This window comes from Capra hircus, chromosome 8 (genome assembly GCF_001704415.2).
Source record: "Capra hircus breed San Clemente chromosome 8, ASM170441v1, whole genome shotgun sequence".
Classification (NCBI taxonomy): Eukaryota; Metazoa; Chordata; class Mammalia; order Artiodactyla; family Bovidae; genus Capra; species Capra hircus.
The window spans coordinates 29169606-29194443 of record NC_030815.1 but is presented as its reverse complement, the minus strand read 5'-3'; the positions used below and the strand labels follow the sequence as shown (position 1 = coordinate 29194443).

Sequence of the window (24838 nt, the reverse complement as noted above, 5' to 3'; positions counted from 1 at the left end):
ATCCATTGTTATAGAAATATTGTCTCTATTCTCTTGTTTAAGACAAATATTCTGAAATTAAATATCCAATTATATCTGCCTTTACAGGAGAGGCATTTAAAATTATACAAAAAGATTAAACGTAAAAGGATGATCCAAAAAAGTCTGCAGATGTGACTATAAGAATTTCAAAGAGAGATGAATTCAAGGCAAGAAGAATTAAAAAGGACAGTGTGTGCAGTTAATAGTGATAAAATGTACAAGACAATGATTCTGATATGCATCACTGTATTTAATATTATTCTGGCCAAACCAGTGGGGAATACAGGAGAAAAAAGAGAAATAATTACTGAAAAAGAAAGGAAAAATTATCATCATCAGTGGAAGATGTAATTAATACAGTCTTAAAAGCCTATAGAATTGAAAAACTTTTAGAATAATTGAATTCAAGAAAGAAGCCAGACAAAAGAAAATTAGACCAAGAAATAGCTTTCCTGTTTATCATCACTAACCAACAAGAAGAAATAGTGGAGGAGAAGAAGACTAGTCAGAATAAGTTCATGGAAACAAACTGCCTAGGATTGGACTTAGTAAGTGTGCGCAAGGGACATGAAGAAAACTGCAGCCTTAACAGAAATATGTCAAAGATCATTTGCCTCAACGAAGTGAGACAACCTTTGCCTGGAAAAGATGACTCAATATGGTAAATGTTCCAATATTCCAATTTTTCTCAAAATAATTAGTAATTTTAATCTAATCCTGATAAAAAATAATTAGGGGCTTAAAAAAACTAACATAAATATTAATTATTTATCTAGAACTAAGAATAGATAAGAAAATTTTGAAGCAGATCATGAGGAAAAACTTGCCTATAAAATATTAAAGTCTATTTTAGACCTTTTATTTTGGAATAATATGGTACTGGCACAAGAATAAGCGGGCCAATCTAAAGAATAAGAGAACTAACCTTGAAACAGACATATAATATCTTTCTATACAACAGAGCAAGCAAAAAATCAGTAGGAAACAGGTTCATTATTCATCAAATAGTGTTGAAAATTTTGGCTACTTGCAAAAAAACTGTTCTGTTGTTTTACAATAAGATAAAATTTATCTCAGGCAGATTAAAAAGGTAAACATAAACAAGAAAATATTTTTAAATCTATAAGAAATTATGGGTGAATAGTCAGTCTCTTGATGAGGATGGATTATACCAGCATAAAAATAATAAAATAATGAGATATAAAACTTCAAATATAACATAAATTCAACTCCATAAACTGATTCTGGTATGCATGTCTCCCCCTCTGTGTGTGTGTGTGGGTATATATACACATACATTTATATATATATATATATATATATATATATTAGAAATACCCTAGTTCCATTTTCTTATTTTTTCTTTCTGTGCTTTTTAAAAAAAATAGCCTCTGCCATTGAGCATATTACTATAATCATAAAAGAATCTGTTTATGACATGCCAAACTGACTATGGTATAAACAAATTCTAAATAATACAGGAAGATCATTTTAGCGAGGAAACTTCTAATAAAACTAATCTGAAAATATCAACAAAGAAAGCCCTATATCAATATATGAGGAAAAAGATGAAAAATCAATTAGGAAGAAAAATGGCTCTAAATTTTGTTCTTTACAGAGATAAAAAAGCATTAAATGTCAAAGAAGTTTCATGTCAAAACAAACAGAAAACATGTACTAATCGTTAGGAGACTGAGAGTTTAGTCTTGATTCATCCATGCATGTATGGTCAAGATATGCAATTTCTGTGGCCCCAGTATAAAATAAGGGGCTTGGGCTAAACCAATTGTTTTCATAAACATCAGTTTTTTCACTAGCAAAAAATACATGTAGAGCTTACTATGTGTTCAGCTTTGTGCCAAGCTTTGTAAGCATCTCCTCATTAAATCCTCTCAATAAGAAGTACTACTATGCCCATTGAAAGATCTTAAAAATGAGGCATAGAGTACAAAATCACACAGCTAGTTAAGTAAACATTTGAACCCAGGCAACCCAGTCCCAAGGGCAGGCTAACTATTCATGTCAGACTTAAATCTCTTCTTAAATCTCACTTCCCCAAGTGATTTACCTGATCAATTTGACCAGACCACCTCACAATTTTTCCAGTTCTCAATTATAAAATACTACAACCCTGTTTAATCATTTCTTTCTCATGCTTTGTTTTATTAATTCCTGTGGTAATAATGTTCAACATTCATTGGGTCTCTTAGGAGAAATCAGAGGAAGAAGTGAGACTGAAAGATGGAGTTCTTTCACAAATGTCATCTCAGATGATCTTAAATCAGCACAAAACCTGACCTGTTTCAGCAGGTTCATAGTCATTTCAGCTTCCCAAATAAACACATTACAGAGTGCCTTAGTTAGTAGAGAAGCCTGCCAATCTTTCACTTAGATTGACTTCACTTTCTGTCATCATTTCAATAAGAAGAGATCAAGAGGAAGAAAGGCAAGGAGAATTTAAAAGAGACTGGAAGACGGGGATGGCCCTGCTACAGCCCTCACAGTGGGGCGAGGACTCCCTCTCCCCCAGTTTCCTATGGCCTTGCTGAATGGGTGTGTGGACCCTTTGATTTCCTCCAACAGATGAAAAGAAGGTCTAATAAAGGGGTAAATGAAGCATCAAAGAGCAGGAGTTACAAAAGCGAAAACGAGAAACTGAAGAATATTGAAGGGAAAGGGAGAGAAAGGTTAGCATGTAACCTGATTCCGGTTCTTTCTAAGTTGCAACGGTAGAGCTACAAGATTGCCAGAAAAGGGAAATTATACATGGATATTATGTGCAAAACCAAGCCTGTTTTAAGCACTTACTGGCAGAACAAGCCTGCAGTTCCAGTGAGTCATTAGGCTGTTCCACCCACAACCATACGGGAACCCTCGCTGACATGGGAGCCAGCACAAGTGACCCCAGAGAACCAGCTCTCAGCCGGGGACCCAGACACATGAGCCCATAGACTCTACCTTGTATGTGATTTTACTCCTGCTATCTGTGAGGTCCAGTTGGATGGAGAAGTAATCAATGTTGGGAGAAGGGGAACTCAGGTGTTGGTATCGAAGCCCCATCAGCAGGAACTCCTCACAGCTCACTTTGAGACTTCCGACTTTCTTCAGTCCCAGGGTACACCTGCCACCTGGACACTTCAGTTCTGTCCCCAATTCTAGAATGCATAGCAGGGAATTAAGAGAGGCACTTGTACCTTAGTGATTACCTTTAAAAACCTGTCCTCCCTTCCACAGACACTTATTTCCTCTCACTGACTAAATAACACTCGTGTTCCCGCCAATCGTTCACTGAGTGGGTTGTCAGTATTCTGAAAACCTGCCATTTCCTTACTGTAAAAACAATCGACCGATTATCTAACAAGGTCCTTACCCACCAAAAGTGCTTGAGAGAAAAAATATAAAATGCATTTTCTGGTGGTGGACCGCCTCTGACAAATAGGCTCACTGTAGGCCTTCCACAGTCCTGCTCTTGTCTGTATTTACAGCATCCATTTCCATAGCGCCACCATGCAATCTCTGCTAGAATATTCTATTCACTGAAATTCACTCCCCACTTAAACACCTCTGAATTCTGCCTATTCTCCAGGTCCGCTTTGTCTTTTCACTAAACCTTTCTTCAAATATTCATTGACCACCTGAACCAACCTAATCTCCTCCACTAAAAACTGCAGTCATCTCTCCAGTACGTAGTCTTTTTGTCTCTGCCAACTGTATTATTCACTCTTGCACCGTCTATGATATGCACAGGCCACTTTTGTTAGTGGCCTTTTGCACACTTCCCTGATGTAAAGACTGGGTATTCTATTCTTACCCAGAAGGCTGCAAAGACTAGATGAGATGACATATGTGCAAACAAGTCTTTAGCTATAATTTACTGTCCAAATTCCAGGTATGACTACAACCATGATTTTCCCTTATATTTCTTGGTCTTTCCCCAGTGCCTAGAACACTATTATTCATCTAAGAGCTGCCCAAAATGTGATAATTAAATGAATAACAAGAGGAACATTACCCATCATACTGTCCAAATTCTAGGTATGACTACGACCATGATTTTCCCTTATATTTCTTGGTCTTTCCACAGTGCCTAGAACACTAATATGCATCTAGGAAGTGCCCAAAATATGATAATTAAATGAATAACAAGAGGAACATTATCCATCAGCTCTTCCTGATTTAAACCATATCTCCTGCCTACCAGCTTTAACCCAAACCTGCTTCAAGTCTAATAACACCTAATAAATTCCCCAGCTACTCTGGCTATCACTGCTATTGCTACTCACTATTAATAATAACAGCTGACAGTTACTGAGCACTGGCTATGAGCCAGACACTGTGTGAATTGCTTTGTGTGTGTGTGTGTGTGATCTCACTCACTCTCACCTTTATACAACCCTATGGAACAGCCACTATTCTTGACCATTTTTCAGAGACTTAGGTTAACAAACTGACCTAATACCACACAGGAAGTAAACAGCAGAGGCAGTTTTCAAGCCCAAGTTTTTCTGTTTCCAAAGTCTGCACTCTTAGCCACTAATCTATGTTTTCAACCAGCTACAAATCCTATTAAGTAAAACTCCTTGTCACTGTGGAAGATGACCATTTAAGACCTGGCAGATTTAGTAACATCCAGATAAGTATTAAAACATATCATACGAGACTCAGGGAAGAAACTATGTGGCTGATCTCCACGAGGTTCTTCCAGCTGGGGCTCCACCAGAACCAGCTGGCCGTGGGCTGGCAGCTGAGTTCCCACAGGGTCCAGTCTGACTGTGCATTCCAGGCTGGCCATCCTCTCGTAATCAAACCTGAGCAGGTTCTTATCAATGACTCGGGACAGGCCGTAGAACTCAGACACCTCCAGTGCATCATCACTCACGCGGATGATGTTACAGTCTGGTTCCAGGAGGTAGACCCGCAGGGTAAAGGTTTCCGTGAAGGTGTCTGTCTCAGTAAACCTGAGGGCAGAACAGAGCAAAGGCAACATTACCGGTGTGCAGGTTCTTCTGCTACTTGGGCACTAAGTTGGCTTGAAGCTTAAAGATTGTCTTTCACACAATCTGTGTATCAGGGAGAGTTTGGATTTTACTTTATACTCTACACCCCACCTCCCTGTTTTTGTCCCTTCTCCTTAAATTGGTGTCAACTCCTTTTTCTGTTACTTCCCTTTCCAATGACCCTCCTCTCAAATCTATCATAAATATGGGCATTTAATGACTGCTCTGATCTCAGTCTTATCTCTAGCATGTGTGCAGTTTAAGCGTACCCTGCAAATCTAGTTCATGCACTGACTTTTTTTTTTTTTAAGGTGTCTGGTACTTTAATTTTTTTTTTTTTTACTTTACAATACTGTATTGGTTTTGCCATACATCAACATGAATCCGCCACGGGTGTACACATGTTCCCAATCCTGAACCCCCCTCCCACCTCCCTCCCCATACCATCCCTCTGGGTCATCCCAGTGTACCAGCCCCAAGCATCCTGTATCCTGCATCAAACCTAGACTGGCGATTTGTTTCTTATATGATATTATACATGTTTCAATGCCACTCTCCCAAATCATCCCACCTTCTCCCTCTCCCACAGAGTCCAAAAGACTGTTCTATACATCTGTGTCTCTTTTGCTGCCTCGCATACAGGGTTATCATTACCATCTTTCTAAATTCTATATATATGCGTTAGTACGCTGTATTGGTGTTTTTCTTTCTGGCTTACTTCACTCTGTATAATAGGCTCCAGTTTCATCTGCCTCATTAGAACAGATTCAAATGTATTCTTTTTAATGGCTGAGTAACACTCCATTGTGTATATGTACCACAGCTTTCTTATCCATTCATCTGCCAATGGACATCTAGGTTGCTTCCATGTCCTGGCTATTATAAACAGTGCTGTGATGAACATTGGGGTACACGTGTCTCTTTCCATTCTGGTTTCCTCAGTGTGTATGCCCAGCAGTAGGATTTCTGGGTCATAAGGCAGTTCTATTTCTAGTTTTTTAAGGAATCTCCGCACTGTTCTCCATAGTGGCTGTACTAGTTTGCATTCCCACCAACAGTATAAGAGGGTTCCCTTTTCTCCACACCCTCTCCAGCATTTATTGCTTGTAGATTTTTGGATCGCAGCCATTCTGATTGGCATGAAATGGTACCTCATTGTGGTTTTAATTTGCATATCTCTGATAATGAGTGATGTTGAGCATATTTTCATGTATGCACTGACTTTAATTCAGGAATGAAGGGGTGAGGGATTTCTGAAGCATCAAGCCCTTTTTGCTTTTCACAAATGCCACTACAAGAGTAGTTATTTGCAATCTAGCTAGGGAAGCTCAGCTCAGTGGGTGGCATGTAAAGGGTGATGGGTGACTGTAACCTCCATTCCCTTCATTCCCTTAGGAACTACACTCTCTGGATATTTGCAGAACCTAATAGGGATGGATTGTCATTCTTTTTCTGATTAAATTTATTTATTTTTAACTGAAGGATAATTGCTTTACAGTACTGTTTTAGTTTCTGCCAAACATCAGCATGAATCAGCCATAGGCATACCTAGATCCCTTCCCTCTTGAACATCCCTCCCAGCTTCATCCCCATCCCACCCTTCTAGGTTGTTACAGAGTCCTGCTTTGAGTTCCCTGAGTTATACAGCAAATTGACAGGCTGTCATTCTTTATTGAAGGGAGAAAATTAAAGTGATGGTCGTGCATCAATAATAGATTCTCCATTGATGTGCTTTCATAATGGCCCAGGCACATGCAAGACTCCTTGCAAAGAGTTTATCATTCAGTCTTCACAGGAATCTATGGTAGTGTTGTTGACTCCATTTTACAGATGAGGAAACTGAGGCTTAGAGAGGTCAAGTAGCTTACCAAAAGGGCTAGAGATGAGGTAAGAGGGCAATAAACATGCTCTCTGCTTTTATGCCTCCAATTCCTCTGAATGTTCTACTTTAAATCCTCAAGACCAAGAACACTGACAGGTCCTCTAACTGCACTTCATCTGTGCTGCTCCTCCCGCCTCATCCTTTAGAAACTCAAAGAAATGGGAACAGCCAGAATTCATCAGCAAGCTCTGAAGCTAATTAGTTTTGTTAACTTTAAAGTCTTAGGAAGATCAAACAGCCCCAAGGAATCCTTGGGTGCCATCTCATTTTCTGAGCACAGCATTTGCTTCACACCCCTCTTCTGGCTTGTCATTCTGCATCACAATTATCTAGCCATCTTTTGCATCAGGCCCTGAAAACCAGCCCATTTATCCTCATTCTTTTGTTTCCTAAGCCTATCTAGCATGAGCCTGACCTATGATGGGTGATCAGGATAATTCACTGTCTGCTACAAAACTCTAGACTAGTATTCCTCTGGTACTTAAGGCAAATTTTAGTCAAATACTCTTAAAAGTGACAAAAGCCAAGTACAAAACTATATAAGGCCTACTCCACCTACACTGAATTTTCAGTTGCTTCTATGAAGTGAGCAATAACATAACCATGAGCTTAATTTTTAAATTAACTTTTTATTTAGATATAATTCACATAATTCTAAAATGTACATTTTTAAAGTTTACAACTCAGTGTTTCTAGTATTTTCAGAAGGCTATGCAACCATCCTGCTCTCTAATTTCAGAAACACTTTTATCACCTCCCCCCATAAAAATCTATACCCATGAGCAGTCACTCCCCATTCACCCCACCCCCGAAAGCTGGCAACTGCAATCTACTTTCTGCCTTTCTGAATTTGCTTTTACTGAACATACCATATAAGCGAAATTATACAATGTGTAACGTTTTATGTCTGACTTCTTTCACTTAGCATAATATTTTCAAGGCTCATCTGTGTTATAGCATGTAACAGTACTTCATCCCTTTTGTGGCTGAATAATATTTCACTGTATAAATATACCACATCTTGTTTACTCATTCATCAGACTGATTATTTCAACTTTTTGACATGTACACAAAATGCTACAGTGAACATTTGTGTAAATTTTTGTGTGAACATGTTTTGATTTCTCTTGTACATTTATGTATCTAGGAGTAGAACTGCTGGGTTATATGATCACTTTGTCCAACTCTATAACTGATCGTTTTAAACCTTTTTAAAATATAATATGTTTAAAAATAGAAGATATTGCACTTCTTAAAACTAAGTAGTTGATAATCAAAATGAAGAATTTCATTCACTTTTGGAATATATTTTCTTCCTAATTCTCATTAAAAATTTGTAGGTTGTAATCTCCATTTTTAATCGTAAATGGAGAATTGAATGACCAGAGATACCTGTACAAGAACTCTAAAGGGAAACAGGAGAAGGCTAATAATTTGCCACAGAAAAACCCCAAGGAAGAGGATATAAATAAAAGTAACTGAAAGGGTGCTACAATTCTTGCCTCATCCATTCAGGTCTCCAGTTCCTACTACTAATTACTTACTTGTTTGAAATCTAGTAACTCCCACCATAGCAATACTTATCCAAAGAAACAGAAGCACACAGAACGGTTGTCTGACAAAGAATGAAGAATGCTGCTGTGCCACTTACCTGTAGAGTCTAAGCTTCACTGTGTCTTCATCAAGAATTGGGCAACCATTATGAGTATATTTTACTTCATTGGGAAGGAAATGGCAGTCAAAGACCTAGTTCATGAGAAGAAAGGGATATATATGTGAAAATCATTGATAACACTTTTTAGTTTTTCCAGCAGTAAAGTATGGCCTGAAGAAATTATGTTCTCTTAGCATTATGTATGTGTATGTAAGTTTTATTGCGTAGGATCTTAATTCCCTGAACAGGGATAGAACCTGTACCCCTAGCAGAGGAAGCAGAGTCCTAACCACTAGACTACTACAGAGAACTCCTTATATGTGTGTGTTTTAACCACCAACACCCCTACGCAGCCCCATGTCCATGACCATCCTGCTTTTACAGCTGTTGTCTGTTTTGAGAATATCTAAATTATGAAAGTCTGGTTCTTTGGAAGGAATGATGCTAAAGCTGAAACTCCAGTACTTTGGCCACCTCATGCAAAGAGTTGACTCATTGGAAAAGACTCTGATGCTGGGAGGGATTGGGGGCAGGAGGAAAAGGGAATGACAGAGGAAGAGATGGCTGGATGGCATCACGGACTCGATGGACATGAGTCTGAGTGAACTCCGGGAGTTGGTGATGGACAGGGAGGCCTGGCGTGCTGCAATTCATGGGGTCACAAAGAGTCGGACATGACTGAGCGACTGAACTGAACTGAACTGAAGCAGATAAATTAGGCAGTGATGATCTCTAAATAATTATCTTTTTATAGTATATTTAAAATATGGTTCCGTTTTTTAAAACATTATTTGCCAATACCTTTCAGGGGTTTATAGCAACTAAGGAAGTATACCTGTATGTACACAGGGAAAGACACGTCTTACCCCACATACCAACATGCTATATTAGCTCTGTGTATTCTTTCTTCTCCTTTTATTGCTTTCCTTTCCAAATAGTGTCTTTATATTTAAAGATGAAGCTGCTTACTATGGACACTATTGTGTTTGATCAAAGCCAAACAAGACCCACAGTGGTTTCTCATTTACTTGCAAAAGACTGTGGTTACTAGTTATGTAATAACAGAAATGATTCATGTGACAAACAGTAACGTCAAGGCAATTTTCTCTCTTCAAGCAGAATTATAATTAACTGTACCACCTAACTCAGAACTATTAAGGAAATTGCCAATTGTTATATTCTGGGGTCATATTTTTTAAAAGAATTTTCTCTTCCAATCACACCATAACACTCATTCTGTACAGTCTGACTTGGTAGAGTACTAAGAAATACTCTTGAGGTATTTACATGTCATCACTGCTGAGTTCATGCTACTTAGCCTGTGCCTAAGTACAGCCTCACACATTTACAGAAAACATAATCCTTTCTGACTCTAGTCAGAAGGTCTCTTCTTTATCTCCTTCCTTACTGTCAGAAAAAGGAAGCAAAGACATCTGTAGAAGAGGAGATCATTTATTTGCATTCCTGTTCTACACACATCTTCGCTTCCTCTTTTTAATTGACAACAAGGAAGGAGATAAAGGAAAGACCTTCCCCATATCATTGACAAATAGTCATGGTAATAAAGAGACAATCTGCTTTGTTAAAAGAAACATCTGTTTTATGTTTCATGATATGTTTTCCTTTTATAAAAGGCGACAACCATAATTGTCCATAAATTTACTAACCAAAACAAAGGAGAGTTAAATCCTTTTCTAATTACTGTCTAGCTTTGTTTTTTTCCACTCCAACTGCTTTTCAATTACAATTTATAATTAAATTGTCACACATTCCTAACTCATTACTCACTTTAATGACAGTAAACTGGTTCAAACGAGAGATATTTTCTTACTGCTATATTTCCTATTCAAAAGAGCAAGCTCAGCACTAAACTGTGGTGCTTTTCCACCCAGGAAATTTCTTGCTTTGGGACAGGTGTGAGCAATGCTGTGTGGGGGTAAGTCTTGTCCTAAAACATGAGGAAAACATATCACCATCGACCTTCTCTAATTGACTATATCAAGAGGGTTATCTAGACAGAAGGTACTGGTATGAGCCAAGCGAATTCCTCTCCAAATATCCAATAGGAAAATGAACCTGTTGGTCCTAAGACAAACTTCAGTAATGAAATGAAAACACTAATTGAACAGATGTTAAACAAAACATTTTCTGTGCAAATCACATGAAACTGTTCATTACACAGCAGGGTGTTGTTAATACAGTCATCTCACTAGGAATGGGCCCACATAAGCTTGCTTTCACCTCTATTGAGGAGTAATGCATACATTGTGTGTTTGTGTATGTGTGCACTTGCACGCATGCATGCACAAGGTTATGCTTAATTTCAAAAACTCCATAAGACACAAATCCCTAGAGAGAACGGCATCTGCCAGGATTAAAAACAGGGACATAGTCCTCAAAAAACCTCTTTTCACTTAGGAATTTTGGTTTTGTTCAAATTATCACAATAAGAAAATAGAAAGATCACCTGGTGATCTGAGAAAGCTTTTCCAGATAGACAAATTTCTTGATAGTACAAAGCTCTAATGTTTGTTCAGAAGGTAATGAAACTCCACATTTTAAGAAAATAAATATATTTACTTTGTGTGTGCATGTTCAATCGTGTCTGAGTCTTTGTGATCCCATGGACTATAGCCCACCAAGCTCCTCTATCCATGGAATTTTCCAGGTTAAGAATACTGAAGTGGGTTGCCATTTCCTATTCCAGGGAATCTTCCTGATTCAAGGATCAAATCTACATCTCTTGAGTCCTCAGTCCTGCACTGGCAGGTGGATTCTTAGATGAGAATTGAGATGTCAGAGGTACCTCTGGATATGCATACACTGAAGCACGATCCTTTAATGAGCCACAGCACATTAGGAGACCCTCTGGGGATGTATGGAGCCCTGTTCCTTTGCCTTGCAGTGCTGACTTTCCTAAACCAGACAGGTATGTTGTTTTTGTTCCACATCGTCTTTCTAATAATGGATTTTTGCCCTAAAATCAGAGAAAGTTTGAAAAGGAGATGACTTAGAGATCTCCTACAATCCTTGATTCTTGTGACCAAATAAGTGTTTTGCTTACTTCTGCTCACATGGATCCCTTTTTGCTCTCCAGGGCCTCAGAACTGGCCAAGTGATGAGCACCATTAAAATATCACTAAAAATTATGACTTTTTCATTATTCTCATAGAAAGTGCTATATGTGTTTAGAAGTCATAGGCTATTTGGAATGGAGAGAGGGACAGGATATCCACAAAGGTTTAAGTCACAGTAGATTCTCCCCAAAAATGCTTTCTAAGGAGGGAGAATCTGGGAAATAATAAGGTATTGTTTTTGAATGCTTGAGGCCAGAGCTTAATATCTCTGCACTACAGGGGGAATTTTCCCTCTCTTCTTCCCTCACAAAATAGTCAGCTTTACTTCTAAATAAATGTTGAATAATTTTTTTAAAAATATATTTATTGGAACCATTATCAAATTATCAGTCTTTATGAAGCGTCCACTTTTTTCCATACAGCCCTGAGTCCCTGCTCTATCAAGGACCCCGGTCATGTAGGATTAGGGTCCTATTTGCTGCCCCACAAAACCCCAAGGTTTTGCTTTTGACCCCAGTGCCTGTAGTGAGGGCTCCACTGCCTGCTATTGAGCCTATTCATGTTCAGCAACTTATCACATTTAGTGCATCAGGGCTCCAGGCACGAGCCATCCCAGGCCTCTACCTTTCCCCTAACTTATAGACCTCAATCAAACACACCTTCCAGCAGAAGTTATATGTTGGAGAAAGTGGGGAGATGTTGCAATTACTACACACTTGGGAATACAAGTGTGACCTGGGGCCATTAGCACAAACTAACACTGTTTAGATGCCCATCTGAAGATCACTGACTGATAAAAGAAAAAGCTCATGGGAAACTGGAAGGAGACATTTAGTTACAATATCATAAGCAATACTCCCAACACAAGAGCTCTCCATAGAATTCTGATGTGTTTCGGAATCAGATATAACCATAGGGAGGTAAGTGGAATATCTAGAGATGTCAGTTTGAGCTAGTATGTATCAGTCTTTTTTTTTAGATTTTTTGGGGGGTGAATGTGGACCATTTTTAAAGCCTTTATTGAATTTATTGCTTCTGCTTTTTATGTTCTAGTTTTTTGGGCATGAGGTATGTGCAATGTGGGCTCTTAGCTCACTGACTGGGAATCAAACCCACACTCCTTTTTTTAAAAAAAATTATTTATTTATTTTAATTGGCTAATTACTTTACAATATTGTAGTGGTTTTTGCCATACATTGACATGAATCAGCCATGGGTGTACATGTGTTCCCCACCCTGAAGCCCCCGCACCCCCCCTCCCTCTCCATCCCATCCCTCAGGGTCATCCCAGTGCACCAGCCCTGAGCACCCTGTCTCATGCATTGAACTTGGACTGGTGATCTGTTTCACATATGGTAATATACATTTTTCAATGCTATTCTCTCAAGTCATCCTACCCTTGCCCTCTCCCACAGAGTCCAAAAGACTGTTCTTTATATCTGTGTCTCTTTGGCTGTCTCGCATTTGGGTCATCAGTACCATCTTTCTAAATTCCATATATATGCGTTAAGATACTGTATTGGTGTTTTTATTTCTGACTTACTTCATTCTGTATAATAGGCTCCAGTTTCATCCACCTCATTAGAACTGATTCAAATGCATTCTTTTTAATGGCTGAGTAATACTCCATTGTGTATATGTACCACAGCTTTCTTATCCATTCATCTGCTGATGGACATCTAGGTTGCTTCCATGTCTTGGCTATTGTAAACACAATGGCACCCCACTCCAGTACTCTTGCCTGGAAAATCCCATGGGCAGAGGAGCCTGGTAGGCTGCAGTCCATGGTGTCACTAAGAGTCGGACACAACTGAGCAACTTCACTTTCACATTTCACTTTCATGCATTGGAGAAGGAAGTGGCAACCCACTCCAGTGTTCTTGCCTGGAGAATCCCAGGGACGGGGGAGCCTCGTGGACTGCCGTCTATGGGGTCACACAGAGTCGGACATGACTGAAGTGATTCAGCAGCAGCAGCAGCAGCAGCAGCTGCGATGAACATTGGGGTACACGTGTCTCTTTCAGTTCTGGTTTCCTTGGTGTGTATGCCCAGCAGTGGGATTTCTGGGTCGTATGGCAGTTCTATTTCCAGTTTTTTAAGGAATCTCCACACTGTTCTCCATAGTGGCTGTACTAGTTTGCATTCCCACCGACAGTGTAAGAGGGTTCCCTTTTCTCCACACCCTCTCCAGCATTTACTGTTTGTAGACTTTTTGATAGCAGCCATTCTGACCAGCGTGAAATGGTACCTCATTGTGGTTTTGATTTGCATTTCTCTGATAATGAGTGATGTTGAGCATCTTTTCATGTTTGTTAGCCATCTGTATGTCTTCTTTGGAGAAATGTTGGTTTAGTTCTTTGGTCATTTTTTGATTGGGTCATCTATTTTTCTGGAATTGAGTTGCAGGAGCCACTTGTATATTTTTGGGATTAATTATTTGTCAGTTGCCTCATTTGCTATTATTTTCTCCCACTCTGAAGGCTGTCTTTTCACCTTGATTATAATTTCCTTCATTGTGCAAAAGCTTTTAAGTTTAATTAGGTCCCATTTGTTCTTTTTGCTTTTATTTCCATTAATCTGAGAGGTGGGTGATAGAGGATCCTCCTGTGATTTATGTCAGACAGTGTTTTGCCTATTTTCCCTCTAGGAGTTTTATAGTTTCTGGTCTTACATTTTTATCTTTAGTCCATTTTGAGTTTATTTTTGTGTATGGTGTTAGAAAGTGTTCTAGTTTCATTCTTTTACAAGTGGTTGACCAGTTTTCCCAGCACCGCTTGTTAAAGAGATCATCTTTTCTCCATTGTATATTCTTGCCTCCTTTGTCAAAGATAAGGTGTCCATAGATGTGTGGATTTATCTCTGGGCTTTCTAATTTGTTCCATTGATCTATATTTCTGTCTTTGTGCCAGTACCATACTGTCTTGATGACTGTAGCTTTGTAGTATAGTCTGAAGTCAGGCAGGTTGATTCCTCCAGTTCCATTCTTCTTTCTCAAGATTGCTTTGACTATTCAAGGTTTTTGTATTTCCATACAAATTGTGAAATTATTTGTTCTAGTTCTCTGAAAAATATCATTGGTAGCTTGATAGGGATTGTACTGAATCTATAGATTGCTTTGGGTATTATACTCACTTTCACTGTATTAATTCTTCTGATCCATGAACATGGTATACTTCTCCATCTATTTGTGTCATCTTTGATTTCTTTCATCAGTCAAACCCACACTCTTTGCACTGGAAGCAAAGTCTTAACCACTGGGCTGCCAAAGAAGTCCCCTATCTCTGTCTCTTTAGTTCTTCTTTACAACATCTGTTATCACTTTTGAATAAGTTGATGGATTTTTTATTTTTAGCTAAATAGAAAGAACATTAATGCTCACAGTTCAGCAAATAGAAATGATGTATTTTGCCAGAAGAAGTAGTCACATCCAGTGTTGAATATTCTCAAAACTGTTTGCATTGAGAGGAAAGTTAAACCACAGTAAGAACAAGTAATAAGATCAGAAGTGATATTCTACTGTGTATAGAGAAAAATTTTTACTTTAAACAAATATTTGATAATTGGGGCTTTCCTAAACCCAGTGAATTAGAGGATAACTCTTTACCCTTCAAAAGGATTCAGCACAGAATACCTTTAAATGACAAGGTCTCCAAGACCATGATTAAACGGAAAAAAATATATGCGGACATTTTTGAAGAACAGTGACTATTTAAAGTATCTTCACATCTCTTTTCCAGATCTCTTCCATTATTCAAGGGAATGTTTGAGTGATGGTAATAGATAAAAATGTCTTCATGTTTTATTTTTGCTATTCTGCAGTACAAGTGTGTCCTAAAATTGTCCTGGAACCCTGACATCTTTTCCAAAGGCACCTTGACTGGCCAGGGTGAGATAATCTGGGCAGTAATAGTCCCATAGAGATTGACCATATCACACTACACAGGAGACTGCCCACTCCAACCCTTGGAAGGCTGGCCTTGTTTTCATTTTCTCTCTCCCTGTCCCCATTTTCCTCTGTTTCCCCCCTAAGTTTCTCAGAGTGCTGATGTACCTAAAATGAGTGGTATTTGATTCCCTCACCTTAGTAAGATTTACATTCATTATCTTCAATAGAGAGGATAAATTGGAAAGATTTGTCAATTTGTGTATTTTTCATTTAAAAATCCATCCATCCATAAGTCTGAACCAGCCTTCCACCACAGGTGTTAACATAAACAGGAGTAACTCCCGTTGGTTTTGTAATTCACAGTCAGTCAAGAACATTCAAAAATAGTTTTGACCAATATCAAATCATTACCTGGCACACCTAAAACTAATGTTGTATGTCAGTTATACCTCAAAAAAATTTTAACAGGTTTCACCTTGCATAGAAAAAACAACTCAGTATTATGCCCATCAATTGCAACTCCACTATTTCAAATCTGAACTTCTTAACAGCACTCACCTCTGGTAGCTTGAAGGAAGACCTTTTGTCTTTCTCTCACTCTCCTCTCCGCCCTCCTCCCCTTACATTCTCACATACTCAGATTCATACACACACTACTAAATAGCAAATCTCAGATATGACCTACCTGTGGAGTAAGTTTCCCAACCCTCTGGGTTATTGGCTCATTCATCACGACTTCCACTTTGCAGGCATCTTTCTCTTTGGGGATGGTGAACTTCAGGTCATCTTGAGACAGGAAGGCGGAACTGCCCTTCATCACCCTGACCCCTTGGTTAACACGGACAAAGGTGGGGCTGGCCCAGCCTGGGAGCAGCAGCAGCAGGAGCAGGGCACCAAGCCCACCCCAGCTCGGAGAGCTCATGCCGACAGGGGCCAAGTCGTTTCCATTCGCCAGGAAAATCCCTTCAACAAAGGGGGGTTTCTCAGCTTCCTTCAGGGGTGTCAGCTCATAGTCCAAGGGGCAGGAAGAAGGGTCCTACAACGTGCCCCAAGATCTTAACATGTCCCTTTCATTTCAAACTCAGACAAGGAGGTCTTTCAGGCAGTCCCAGAGCTTTTAATAAAACTCGCTGATCACTTCTGACAACACCAGCAAGATTAATGTATACCTCCCAAGTGCTTTTTTAATCCTGCAAAGGGGACAAGGGGTTGGAAGAAAGTGAGAGAGAAACCAAAAGTTTATGTGACTCATTCAAAAGACCCCCACCGTCAAAGGAATCTTTCAACCAGCCTATAATTTCAGCTAAATTAAAAACAAATAAACTAACTTGACCTCCAGGCCCATGTGAAAAGCAATGCAGTCATTTCATTCCCCGGCGGTAACTCCTGCTTCCGGACTCCGCGGGTCCCCACCAGGATGTCAGCTGTGTGGTCTTGCAGGAGCCAGCCTGCCTCACTGCCAAGGGCAGCGTTTGCTCCCCCTGCTTTCAGAGAAAGTTGTCAAACTCTGCTTCTGTTTCCTCACTTGATAGATGAGGACTGTAACAAAATTTGTGCAAGAGAGCTGATAGAATTAATTGTCCCCTGTTTGAAACATGATTATTTCTGAATCAGTGCTACTCATTTTTTTTAAAAAGGCTAAATAATTTGTCACCTGTGCACACTTTGCCAGGCAATGAAGACACCTAAGAAATGCTTGAGTGGAAACTGGCGAAAAGATATTTTATTCTAAGTGAACATTCGGGGTTTTGTTTTAGGTGTAACAAGCACTAGGAATTGAGTAACAGAGCTTCATACACAGCACATACACAGCTAATGACACGGCAGATGTACGTGCATTTACACATCATCTACAATGCTAATTGCATAGAAAGTACTGAATATGCACAAGTGGAGTCCTCTTTTCTATTTTAACCACTTAGAATTTCATGATTTTTTTTTCTCTGTGTCCTGTAAGAAGAGAAATGATTTTAACCCAAAGTAAATGGTATTGAAACATATCTTTAACTCCAATATATGATTAGGTGAAAAAAGGATAGTTCATTATGCCCATAGAAAGGTCTTACGTTTTAATACTTTTAATGATTTCTGTACACGGAAATAAATGTCGGAAGGTATAGACAGAAAGGCCTGTCCTGTCCACTTCTAGGATATTAACAGAAGGCTCATTCTCTTGTCATTGTTTTAAGCCTTTGCTTTTGAGGTAGTGCCTGATCTGTGTCACCTGACACCAGGGGTAACATGCTTCACAGAGCAGCCTGTTTTCTATTTGGTCGGTCCCAAAATAAAACAGTACCACCCTCCCACTGACCATGTTGTACACTCTCAGGCTGAATTAGGTTGGCTTGTTTGGGCAAGAATGCAAACTGTTTGTTGAACTTTCACAACTTGTTTCCATTAACCTCTGACATCTAAGAGCATTCTAAAAGGCAGTGCATTCAGAGAGAAAGAGCTAGCAGGGTGGGTAGGTGTCTCCCCAAACTGAAAGATTAAAGAAAAAAAAAAACTTGGCTTTCTGAGATTGAAATGAATTAAATCAACCTAAAAAGGATACTACAAGGACTCTATACTCTCAGACACTCTTCTTCCTTCTCATCTCCCTTCTTTCCTGCTTCTCTGTAGACTCTCTGGCTTTTTCATGTTGGGGACCTCCATGTCTAGTCCTGTTTTCTGTCTACTCTCAATTCCCTAGCAACCTCATTCCTTGGCTTTAAATACCACTTATTTTAAATGTGGCTAATGAGTCCTACATTTATATCTCTCACCTTCTCCCTTAATTCTAGATCATACATGCAACTATTTGATATCTTCCTGTGGGTGCATGTGAACACACCCAAAGGGGTGCTAGTGGTAAAGAACCTGCCTGCCAATGCAGGAGACCTAAGAGACACAGGTTTGATCCCTGGGTCAAGAAGATCCCCTGGAGAAGGACACAGCAACCTGTGGATGTGTAACAGCCAGCTCAGTATTTTGTTTTTGTTGCTGCAGCCAAAATTGAGCTCTTGATCTCCCCTCCCTGGGTCTTCTTTATCTCAGTAAATGCAACTTCAGGTTTTCATTTGTTCTCTTCTTTGCGTCACACATCTAAGTAAATAAACAAATAAAACTGTTTGTTCATTGTGGTGGACAGACCTTAGGGTGACCTCCAATAATTCCAGCCTCCTAGTACACAGACGTTCCCTCCCTCCCCAGAACTAATGATATGTCCAACCAACCGAATAAAACAAAGGTGATGGGATGTCATTCTCATGACTAAGACTCTCTTAGCCAGTGGGCGAGAGGCTCTCCTGCTGAACTTAAAGAAGCATGCCCCTAGGAGTTCTGCTGTCACAAGGCAACGAACTCTGCCAACAACCTAAATGAGCTTGGGAGAAGGTTCTTCCTGACTCAAGCCTCCGAATAAGAAGGGACCCCCATGGACACCTTGATTTCAGTGTGATGACAACCTGAAGCAGAGAACCAGGATAAGCCATGCCTGGACTCTGACCAGTGAAAACTGTGAGATAATCAGTTGTGTTGTTTTCAACCACTGTTTGTAGTAATGCATTAGTACAGCAATGTAAATTTAATGTTCACTTTTTTCCAAAACCTATCAAGAATCCAAATACTTCTCACTGTTTCCATTGCTACCACACTGGTCCAAGCCACCAGCAATTCCGCTGGACTACAGGAGCATCCTGCTGGTCCTCCCTGCTTCTCCTCTTGCCTCCCCTTTAGGCATTTCTCAGCATGGCAGCCAAGGTTCCTATTAGATGTTACTTATATCACACCCCTTCTCTGCCCTAGACCTCCAACGACTTCTTATCTTAGTGTGAAAGCTGAAGGCCTTGTGATGGCCAGGAAGGTATTTTACCATGTAATCTGTTTTCCCCCTTACCTCTCTCATCTCCTGTTTGTCTTCCCTTTGCTCACCCTTCAGCCACACTAGCATCTTTGCTTTTTTTCCAAACAAACCAAAATCAACCTTTCCAGCTGCGATTCCCTCTGGCACAAACATTCTTCCCCTAGACATCCCTCTTTCTACCTCACCCCTTTCAAATTTTCTGTCAAATGGGACCTTGACGCTGTGGCCACACCTATCTCATTAAAATTATGATTCTCTCATCCCCAGGTCCTTTCCCTGAGCAGTGATAACCACCTAACATAATACATTTGCTTATTTATATTGTTCATTTTTACTTCCCTCATGAAGGTAAGAGCTTCCTTCTTATTCATGGGTTTATCTTTACACTTCTCTCCCTTTTGTTGCCCAGATTGAGAAGGCTGCCTTGCACAGAAGAAACAGAACCACACCTCAGGCTACCAGAGCAGTGAGCCAGAAGGAGTATGGGTGTTCGGAGCATTTGCAAGGCAAAGTCACCATACCAGCCTATTCTTTCAGAATTTTATTTGACAGGGAATGTAAACTGCTTTCCGGTTTAAGCCACTATTGGGTGAGTGAGTGAGTGAAAGTCACTCAGTCATGTCCAACTGTTTGCGAACCCATGGATAGTCCATGGAATTCTCCAGGCCAGAATACTGGAGTGGGAAGCTGTTCCCTTCTTGGCAGATCTTCCCAATCCAGGGATCAAACCCAGGTCTCCTGCACTGCAGGCAGATTTTCTACCAGCTAAGCCACCAGGGAAGCCCAAGAATACTAGAGTGGGTAGCCTATCCCTTCTCTAATGGATCTTCCTGACCCAGGAATTGAACCAGGGTCTCCTGAATTGCATGTGGATTCTTTACCAGTTATTTTTTGGGGTTTATTTCATCATTTGTGACTGAACTTTTACAGTTAATAATCACCTTATTCTTCAAGGTTTTCTATTATAATAATTTCATTTAGTCACTAATCAGCTAAGTATTATAACTTCTTACCTAACAGCATATGGGGCAATAACTCATTCTCTAACTGTTGCTGCTAAGTTGCTTCAGTCATGTCCGACTCTGTGCCAGCCCACAGGTGGCAGCCCACCAGGCTCCCCCATCCCTGGGATTCTCCAGGCAAGAACACTGGAGTGGGTTGCCATTTCCTTCCCCAATACATGAAAGTGAAAAGTGAAAGTGAAGTCGCTCAGTGGTGTCCGACTCTTGGCGACCCCATGGACTGCAGCCCACCAGGCTCCTCCATCCATGGGATTTTCCAGGCAAGAGTGCTGGAGTGGGGTGCCATTGCCTTCTCCATATTCTCTAACTATATCATAGTAAATCCTTAATCAGAAAATAATGTCAAAAACCAAGATTCTAATGTTCATCTACCAGGAAGAGAAAAGGGAGAAAGAAAAGTAAATCTATCTCTGTGGCTCCTTGCGCCACAGTGATGTAGGAAGGGTAGACATGAATCCGAAGATCTGGATCCTAACCTTAGTTTTTATGAACATCTGTTTCCTCTTTCAAAAATGGGGCCATCCATCTTGCCTCTTCCAGTGTCCCAGAGAGGCCAAATGAAATAGTCCATTTGGAAATATTTTCTTCATTACAAAGCCCCATATAAATGTAACACTATTATTACAAAATACGTCAAAGGAATGAGAGAGCAAAGCTTGTCTCAAGAAAAACAGAATGGCAGAACTTGGTCCTGGGTGAAGGCAGCAGAATAAAGTTCAGTATATGTCAAATAAAATATATTCCATTGACAATCAGATTTTCTCTTTTTCTTCCTCAGAGTCATAAGACAGAGATAGTAGTAAAACACTGAATCCTAATATTTCAGAAACAACCTAAAGTAACACCATTAGTGGGTAGTGAAGAGTGCAAGAGTAATAATTTTCAAGTTCAAAAATCAAACAAAATGCCTCCTTCAGTCAACTGGGCTACCAAATTAGGTGCAATACAGATCAGAAACAGTATGCTATATTTGTGTATTATTCATATTTCAATTTTGCTCTTATATTTTTCTCTTGGTGTTGAGAAAACCAAGTATGTAGGTATTATATGGAAAGTATTGCTCTGATTTTTTACTTGAAGAAGGTGGCAGGGGAAGGGAAAGAGAGAAAGATTTGGATGAACAGAGAAGAAAAGGGCCAAAAAAAAAAAAAAAAAGGAAATAACAACAAGAACAACAACAACAAAAAAAACCCATAGAACAACAGTAAGGAAATTAGGATTCTGAATCAAGCAAGATTTCCGAGATGATAATTTGTTTTATCTCCACCAAATAAAATGATAGTATTGTTTTATCTCTGGTACAAAACTGCGACGTCCAGAGGCAGCCAACATTTACAGGACAACAGCCCAGTGGGAAACCTAACAACACATCTTGAGAACTCCATTTCTTGACCCCAACATAGGGCCGAGTCAGAGCCTCAGAACCCATCTGTCCCCAGCTTGCTCTGATCACTGAAGTGGGCAACCTCAGAGTCAGCAGAATGACTGGGAGCATTTCTGCTACGGGAAGCAGAAAAGTGGCCAGATTCCATAAGGACTCTTATAAACTAACTGACTTTTCACCAGAGGGACTTAATTTGATGCTGCAATAGAAACAAATTCTGTCTGCCTGCTTGTACAGTTCAGCTGCTCCTCAGTATTTCACAGCCTTCATGTTACCTTGTAAATCAATGATGCTCTTACAAGCCATTTCCCACTCTTGCCTTTTTTCCTTTGTGTGGAATCATGTATTCTAAAGATACCTGTACAAGCTAACAAAAACGTGCAAAGATGTTTGCAAGGTGGAAAAACCACCCTGCTCTGAGTTCTTCCTTACAAAATTTCAGAAAGGTTTCTCTACCCAAACTTTCTTGGTAAATTTCCTGAACAGAAGAAAATGATGTAGTAACATTTAATTTGGTAGAGAGGAATTGGAATGACTGATGCTGGGAAATATTGCAGGCAAAAAGAGAAGGAGCATAGAGGATGAGCTGGTTAGATAGTGTCACCAACTCAATGGATGTGAATTTGAACAAACTCTGAGAGATACTGGAGGACAGTGGAGCCTAGCATGCTACAGTCCATGGGGTCACAAAGAATCAGACACAATTTAGCAACTGAACAACAGTTTATTTCATAATTACACATTCAGTTTAATCAGCGGAGAATGTATGCTCCATGTTGATATAAATATGCTGATATCATATGTTGGCATCATATGTATCTGAGATAATCTGTGCATAGCAAGGAAAAAAAAATGGATCCCAGCTATCCTTTCAGGCTCTCTTTGGAATGGAAATTCCTGATGGGCAATGTTAATGATGTGCCTTGAAGAGATTCATATTTACTATTGCTCTTCTGAATAATTTTACGATGATACCTGCACAATATAAGCACCTTCCCCATATCTGCCCAACACAGAAACATCATCAATAATCTATCATTGAAGAAGGAATTCATAGGGCCTGGACTCCATCTTAGGCCTGTTCATGCTGATCATGCTCAGCCACCTTTCCAATGAACTCTGAACTCTGTGTTTAGTGCCTATGAAAACAGCAACAGAAGGATAAGACCCCCCTCCAGACAGGGGAACCTTGAAGATCGTATCTAGGTTACTCCTCGCCTAAGAGAAAACATACACTAATCACCCCTTCCTCCAGACAGGCCATAAATTTTTCTGTATCTATCGGAGTGTAACCTCGGGTTTATTGATTATTGGCTAATTGTTTGACTGTTTGAGCACATGAGCACATAGCACGTGAATGATGGAGTTACTGGGATTGTATTTTCCTTGGTTTATGTAAGTCTCAAGGAATTTGGAGTGGTGGGTTCAGACACGTACACATGGGGTATAAAAGATTTTCACAAATGCTGGTTGGGGTCCTTGGCAAGGAGGAGACTCTGCCTTGGGCCCGCCGGTGTAATAAACTGCACTTCGCTATCTGCATTGTCCTTCTGAGTGAGTTTGTTTCCCGGAACGCGTGGCTATAACATCATATTTGCTGGCTTGCTGTGCTATTTGCAGAGCTCCCACAAGCCTGATATCCTTCTCAGCACTCTGGATAGTTATTACCAACCAACTAAAAATGCTATAAACAACAGAACCTTTTATCTTCCCTGTACTTGAAGTCATTACCTCATGACTCACAGCTTCAGATCCTACAAGTACCCTAAAGTGTTTAAGAAAGAAAAGAAACTAATAGAGAAGTAGCATTTTGAGTAAAAAATGGCCAATTTATGATCAATCCATTCCCACTCACTAAAACATAGAGAGATTTTGAGATCTTTGACTAGAAGGCTAAGAAGACCAGTTTAGATTTTCTGACTTGTACTCTACATTAAAATCAGTAAGACGTCAGTGAGAAGGAACATAGAAGCCAACATGGAATTACTTACAAAGAATTTCTGAAACCATGATTTCAGTCATATTAATTTTCAAAGTAATTTATACCAATCAAGGATAAAAGTTTAAAACACAAACTCATAGCGGAATATAATTATCCATAGAACAATTGAAATGATTCTGAATCATATGTGATTCAGCCAGGAACAATGAACTGGAAATCAGAAGAACTGCCCCCAGGGAAAAACTTGACCGTCTAAACTTAGAGAAAGCAGTTCTCTTCTTTTGCATTATAGTTGAGAAAATTAAGAATTAGACAAACTTTACCAAGGACTTCAGATCCACCACCTGCTTTGACCTTCCTTCCCTGAGAGAGATAAAGAAGTCTAATTGCTCCTGATTATAAGCAACTAGGAGTCAATCTAAAGCTGGCCTGAGGTCATAGCCAGAGGCAGCAGAGCCTGGGAGAATCAGGGCTCTGGCAACCTGGGAAAATGCTCTGTACTCTATCCTCACAATCTTATTCCATTTCCTCCATCAGAGCCTTTTGAGCCACTACAAAATCAGCCCTTGTGCAACTCTTTGCAACCCCATGGACTGTAGCCCACCAGGCTCTTCTGCCCATGGAATTTTCCAGGCAAGAATACCGGAGTGGGGTGCCATTTCCTCTTCCAGGGGATCTTCCAGAACCCAGGGATCAAACCTGAGTCCCTGTGTCTCCTGCATTGGCAGGTGGATTCTTTACCAAAAGCACTACCTGGGAAGCCCAAAAAAACAGTCCTGAGAACACACAAATACAAAGCTGGTTTCTTCTCTTTCAAGAAGCTCATCATCTCTGATGGAGTTTTAATTGTTCGATGATCCCACAAGGGTAGAGGATCCTTAGTGATCTTACCCTTCATGGGTTTTCCAGAGAGAATTCTCTCAGAAAGAAATAGGAGAAGAAAGAAATAGGTTGCGACTTCTAACATTTTTTCTCAACAATGTTTAGTACAGTTGTCCCTCTGTGTCCGTGGAGGTTGGTTCCAGGTCCCACCCCGACTCCCCCCGACACCAAACTGCAGGAGGATGATCAAGCCCCGAGTGACACTGTTGCACTGAAAAGGAAAAAAGAGGAATGAGTGTTTCTTTCT

General features: G+C 39.9%; 1 protein-coding gene across 1 annotated transcript in view; it reads right to left on the bottom strand.

Moving 5' to 3' along the window:
- The window catches only part of FREM1 (FRAS1 related extracellular matrix 1), a 179345-nt gene that overhangs the window by 135922 nt on the left and 18585 nt on the right, over positions 1 to 24838 (bottom strand). The window contains exons 2-5 of the mRNA XM_013965901.2: positions 16203 to 16707; positions 8552 to 8646; positions 4678 to 4979; positions 2980 to 3176 (exon numbers count right to left, since the gene is read on the bottom strand). Coding sequence (XP_013821355.2) covers positions 2980 to 3176; positions 4678 to 4979; positions 8552 to 8646; positions 16203 to 16439 — 831 coding nt within the window. The 5' untranslated portion in view covers positions 16440 to 16707. The remainder of the gene's footprint in view (positions 1 to 2979; positions 3177 to 4677; positions 4980 to 8551; positions 8647 to 16202; positions 16708 to 24838) is intronic.